The sequence below is a fragment of the Abrus precatorius genome, unplaced genomic scaffold (assembly GCF_003935025.1).
Source record: "Abrus precatorius isolate BTA unplaced genomic scaffold, Abrus_2018 Scaffold7, whole genome shotgun sequence".
NCBI classification, from domain to species: Eukaryota; Viridiplantae; Streptophyta; class Magnoliopsida; order Fabales; family Fabaceae; genus Abrus; species Abrus precatorius.
Window position 1 is genome coordinate 24021638 of NW_020874417.1, and position 6131 is coordinate 24027768.

The 6131-nt window shown below is 28.9% G+C and overlaps 1 protein-coding gene across 1 annotated transcript; it reads right to left on the reverse strand.

Annotated features, from left to right (window-relative positions):
• Nucleotides 1-2068: 2068 nt before the first annotated feature.
• On the reverse strand, nucleotides 2069-5433 carry LOC113872682 (benzyl alcohol O-benzoyltransferase-like). Its single transcript, XM_027510414.1, has 2 exons — nucleotides 4936-5433; nucleotides 2069-3133 (listed from the first exon to the last, which is right to left on the reverse strand). Exons 1-2 carry the CDS (start codon nucleotides 5398-5400, stop codon nucleotides 2243-2245), a joined length of 1356 nt encoding a protein of 451 aa, XP_027366215.1. The 5' UTR covers nucleotides 5401-5433; the 3' UTR covers nucleotides 2069-2242.
• Nucleotides 5434-6131: the final 698 nt, after the last annotated feature.

Sequence of the window (6131 nt, forward strand, 5' to 3'; positions counted from 1 at the left end):
GCTCTGATACCATCATGAAAATTGTGGAAGCCATGAGAGGCAAGAAACCTTAACAATTTGTAGAAGAAATAACAAAAAACATAAAGAGAAAGAGATGAAGAAAAATGATTATTTCTTAATTGTGTTATTCATAATGGTTGCAATACAATGTTTATATACAATGATTAGTTGCTAACTGAATTGAAACATCTATCTAATTGTATTTAGTTAATGTAATTAGTTAGTGGTTAAGTACAATATGTATATGCTAAGTCATATTGCATACATCAAAATGAAGAACCACATTACATATATTTGGTCTTGTACACATCATTGCATACATCAAACTACCCACAATAAATGCGTAAGGAAATCCCTTCATATTTAATTATTAGCTTTATTTCATCGACTTTATTTGAAACTCAACTTCATATGAGTTGTAAGTGGAATACTCACAACCTTAGCATTGTCCATTTGGAATCTTTGCAATACCCTTTTAATATAGTGTTTTTATGATATCCAAAGTTTCTTTACTTGTCTATTACACATGATTCTTATAGCAAGAATGTGCTTAGCAGCTCCTATATCTTTCAAAGGAAGTCTTTTCCTTATACCTTAAACTCACAATGGATCTCAACAAATACAACTTGTTCCCAAATTTTAAAGCATATGAAGATTCAATCTTCTCTCACAAAGTCCTTACATATGTCTCACTTGTAATGTGGTTATAAACATTATTATCTACAAAATACCAAATGAAACCACACACTTTTTAATGTTCATAGTCTCATTTTTCATCAGACATAGAATTCGACTTTTGAGTAACAAAGGTAGGAAGATGTGTTTTCTTTACAAATAGGAAGTCTTTCATTTTTACCTTCCGCAAGTGATACTTACCCTCATCATTTAAGCAAGTAAAACGCCCTTAAACCAAAGAGTTTTGATGCTACTTTGATGGGGACGCCAACACAACAACACAAATCCAAAAACAAATAACACAACAAAATCAAATCTCCTAACTTACAAGAATCTACGAGGAGTAACAATAAATATTATAGCAAATAAAAACACCAAAATAGAAAGTAAACATCAAGTTGTATAACATATAAAACTTCCTCAATGTGAGAGATAAAAACTAAAAGTTGTAGACAAAAGAAATGATTTTACTATAATTAAATAAGGGTGCAAAAGAATTATAAATAAATGTACAAAGTATGCTTACAACTAGTCAATCAAACTCTACAACAAAACTTACAAAATGAGAAACAAGAAAACGAAAATACTCCAAAAACATAGCAACTTTGTGGTCTTAGTTAATTGCACCAAATACCTCATTTCAACAATCCAATCATTTAAAACAAAGAGCCATATGTCATGAAATTGCAATCAAAATTTTAGGCTGATCCAATGGTAAATGACTTTGCCAACACAGACTTTACTAAGACTATTTTAAAGTTGTTTACAAATGATTTTCTCTCTTCTTCTCTCACAACGGTGGTTACTTTATCAGTCCAATAACTTTTCCTATCTTTTAACTCTAAAGACTTTTTATCTCTACTTCTGAAAATAAGATAAAGTGAGCTTGCTATTTTTTTTGGCCATTCTCCAAGTGAGATGTGAGTTTAATACCCAACAAAAATATGGTTAATTAATCTTAAATTTTAGTTAATTTTTTACTTATAATATATATGAATGTTTGATTGCCTTTTACGTTTAGAAATTCATTTTCAACATAGTCATATAAAAAATTGGTTAGCATTATTCCGAAAAATGGCGACATTTGGTTTTAAAGATTTTAACTGAATCAATGATTTAGTAACATATACCCAATACTTTGTTTCATATACACATATTTATTCAGTTAACATAAAATTAAAATATAATTAATTACTCTTAATATTTGATTATTTTATGCTAACCGTAAAAATAAATGATACGTACGATAAAATAGTACAAAAAAGCTTCCCATGCCATGAAAAATACATAAAAAGAATATCTAATAAGTCAAATATTGTGATGCAAATATTATAAAGAGGGTAAGCGCGACCAAACAAACTTTGATAGTAAATAATTATTCAAACCATGATCTGAGTTAACAACGACTCATCTTGTTTCCAGTTCCCCAAATTTATTTGGTACAGCGGTAAAACACCAACGTTTAAATAGACACACGACGTTTTACAAACTACCTATTACTCCTAATTACTTTATTTATAAATGCACGCAGGATATAACTGGATAACTGTGTAAAAACTCTCTTGGTTCATACGTTGTTCTGAAGGAGCATATTATCATCCAACTCTTTGGCAAAAACTTTCATAACTTGGGTGGGCAAGCAAACCAAAACCAATATACCTTCTTCTCCTTTGGCATTTTGAGACGGCACGTGAAAGTTTACAGCAGGAAAAGCCCCAGCACCAGCTTTAACCATCCCTCCATACAACGCCTTACCCCAACCAAAATCCAATCCTCTGAACCCAGCATACGTAGTATCCAAAACAAGACACGACCTAACCACTGTAAACAATGGTCGTCCCTCAGTCACCATAAAATCCGCCAAAGAATGCATATACTCCCCACTCACCTCCTCAATCGCTCCCTGTATTAACTTCAACGCATACTCAAGCGGCTTCTCGCAAAGCTCTCCTGCGCTCGTTATTGCCGCTGGGAACGCAAAACAGTTCCCATAATAGCCCCCTGGGAAGGGAGGCTCGAACTTGGCGCGTGCATCAGCAATACACATCATTCGCACGTCCTCCTTAGCCTCTATCTGCAGCGCTTTCGTGCGGCACCGCCAGACGTATGACGTCAGCACCTCGAACGTTGTCGCGTGTTGGTCCACATCGTGGGGAAGCAGGCCTCGGATGGCGGCTATCTCGCTCGGTCCGAAGAAGAAAGAGCGCTGTTCGAACTCGAGTGGAACGACGCCGCTTGTGTCAGTTAGTTGTTCGTACTCGCGATGGTTACACGTGACACGTGGGGGATCCCTGGCACTTAGTAGCTCCCTGCGCCACACCGGTAAAATTGAAGGCTCTTGCTCTCCCCGTGCTATCTCTGCCACCGCATACATGAAATAAATTGTGCCAACTCCGTCTATCATGGCGTGGTTAAAACGCAGTGCAAAGATGAAACCACCGCACTTCAGACGTGTCACCTTTGTATATCAATCAACGTATATTAACAAATGAAATTGAAAATTTGTAATCACACATCAATGCAAATTATAACAGGTAAAGTGAAGAATAAACTCGTGATCATATCATGAATAATATTTTTCTTATGCTCAACTGCTCACATTTTAATTAATTACTCTAAGCATTGCTGTTCTCAAATAAATTAATTTTATATATTTTATAAATAAAATTAATAGATATTTTATCATTTTATTTTATTTTTGTAGATAATATTTTTAAAATATAAATAAACATTAAAGTTTAAATAATATACATATAAATATTTAAATTATATAAAATTAATATATATAATTATAAAGATAATATAAAATAATTCAAACAAATGAATTGATTAATTTTATATTTTACAAAAATTATCAAATAATATAAATGAATAAATTTTACGTGATGTCAAAGAGATCTTGACTCGTATTATTTATGAGAGAAACTTTTTTTACATAAGTTGGTAAAAAGTATAGATTTAGATCATATAATATATAAATAATCATGATTATAATATTTAAAAGTCATGTAATTATCTAATTAATAATTCTTTTTATATAACTTACGTGTCTTAATTTTCATGAATCATGATAAGATTTAATAATTAATGTTTATTTTTATAAATTTTACTTAAAAAGATATTTCGTTTTGTATATTAATAAAAATAAAATAAAGTAAAATAGACTAGACTTTGTATAAAGAAGTCTAAATTATTTAATAATTTTAAAATTTAAATTTTATTTATTATTTATTATATACTTTTTATTAAACCCATTTTAATTTTTTTAAAAATTTATTTTATTTTATTAACATTTTTAATAACCTACTTCGTATTGAGACTTTTAATGGTGATTAAACTTATTTATAAATAGGCTATGACAGATAATAAATACTATAAAACTTATATCTAAAAAATTTATAAAAAAATAATTTATTACCTTAAATATATGTATAAAAATTACATATTTTTATTTCATCAAAATATATAATTAAAACAGTGCAAATGCAAATAAGAATTATACATATAAGACAAATCAAATAATAGTATTCTTCAACTCTAATAAAAAAATATTTAATATTATATTATATTATAATTTTATATAAAATTATTTAATATATTATTATAAATTTTATGAATTTTAAATAAATTATAAATCTAATAAATTTTTTCTTAAACTTAAAATCTTTTTGTATTTTCATCTCTAGTACTAGAGATGTAAATTATAAGCTTTTAGAAAATTACATATTAATGTAAAATGTTACAAAGTTTTCTTAAAATTGTGTATAAGTTATAGATTTTAATTATGATTATTAATGATAATATCTAGTAATTAAAGTTTATTCTTTTCCTTTTTATATATGCAAAATTTCTCATAGATCCATTACTTGTACAAAGGAAATGTATCCGCAAGAAGAGTGTTTTACGTGAGAGATAAATTTGGACAAAATAATTATTTATGAGTTATATTCATTCACATCAAATTTCAAATTAAAATAATTTTATAATATTTAATAATTTTTCATAAAATACAAGATCAGTTAATTTAACTATTATATTATCTTTATAATTATATCTAATAAAGTTTACATAATTTTAAATATTTATAAATATATTATTTAAATTTTAATATTTATTTATATTTTAAAATATTAAAATATATAAAATAAACTGGTAAAATATTTATTATTTTTTTATGAAAATTCATTAAATGATATAAGTGTTTATGTATGACAGCCACTATTATATATATGTAGAAGATTGTAAATATATATGTTGGACCTGGATGAGTAAAATGGGGCTGTCCGTAACTCCTTCAGAGCCGGGAGCTTCGTAGAGGAGTTCTTGGAAGCATGGGAATGGGGGTTTTAGAGCGTCGCCAAATTGGTCGAGTGTGACATCTGCGTCCGCTTCTATGAACATGACGCCATCTTCGTTACAATCCACCATGAGTTTGCCGCCGGAAGCTTCCCTGAGTCTACCGGCGAGTGGGTAGTAGAAGACGAGTGCTTGTGCGAGAGCGTGTCGAATGACTTCAACTGGGTCCTTCCCCGCCATCGATGGCTCCTGGCGGTAGAACTGTATGATTGGAATTTGGGCGCGTAGACCCGCCTGACAATCTATGTCAGATAGAAGCTTAACTTCGTGGGGAGTAGGCTTAGCTGGCGCCACCAGCTCGGGTTGGCTCCTCCGCACTGAAAAGACCAGAGATGGTGGAGGTGATTCCAAGTCCTCAGAAAAGGCCATTGCCGATGAACAAACTAGAAAGGAAAAACAAAGTCAATGGCTTCAAAGATGTTAGGTACTGAGTTGGTGCTAATTTATAAAGAGAAATGATCGATATACAGTACACTAATTAGCTGAATATTTTTTTGTAGTGAGTACTGGTTACCTGTAAATGTGGTAAGGAAAACGTTGTTTGTAATATAAAAATGGAACAGTTGTCATTTTAAGGTGGTTTTTAATATTTATAGTATATGTTTTGCTATTTATATAAAAAAAGAGAGAATAAAATAATAATATTTATGTTTTATATATTATTAATTTTTAATAATTTAAATTACAAAATTATATATTTAATAAAAAAAAATATTAAGTAATGAAATGAGTTAAAAAATATCAAACAAAATAAAATAAAGAAGAAGAAAAGCAAAAAGCAAAATATTTTGTTCAAGTCTAGAATGAGGAGTGAAATGTGAAATGAATAAAAGAAGAGAGATAAAGATAACAAATAAGTTAAAAGTATAATCATTCAAAATAAATATTATAGAATCGTATATGTATAAATATTATTCTTAATCTTAATTTATACGTATAGAAGAATATTCAATCCAATTATTTATATTTTTTGAAGATAATTTTATTTTTTAATAATTATTTTTTTCGTTCCATATATTTTTCTTTATACTTTTTCTACAATTTTTTAAGTATGAGTTTAAAAATTTATATAGTATAATAAACAAAATTGTACAAACATA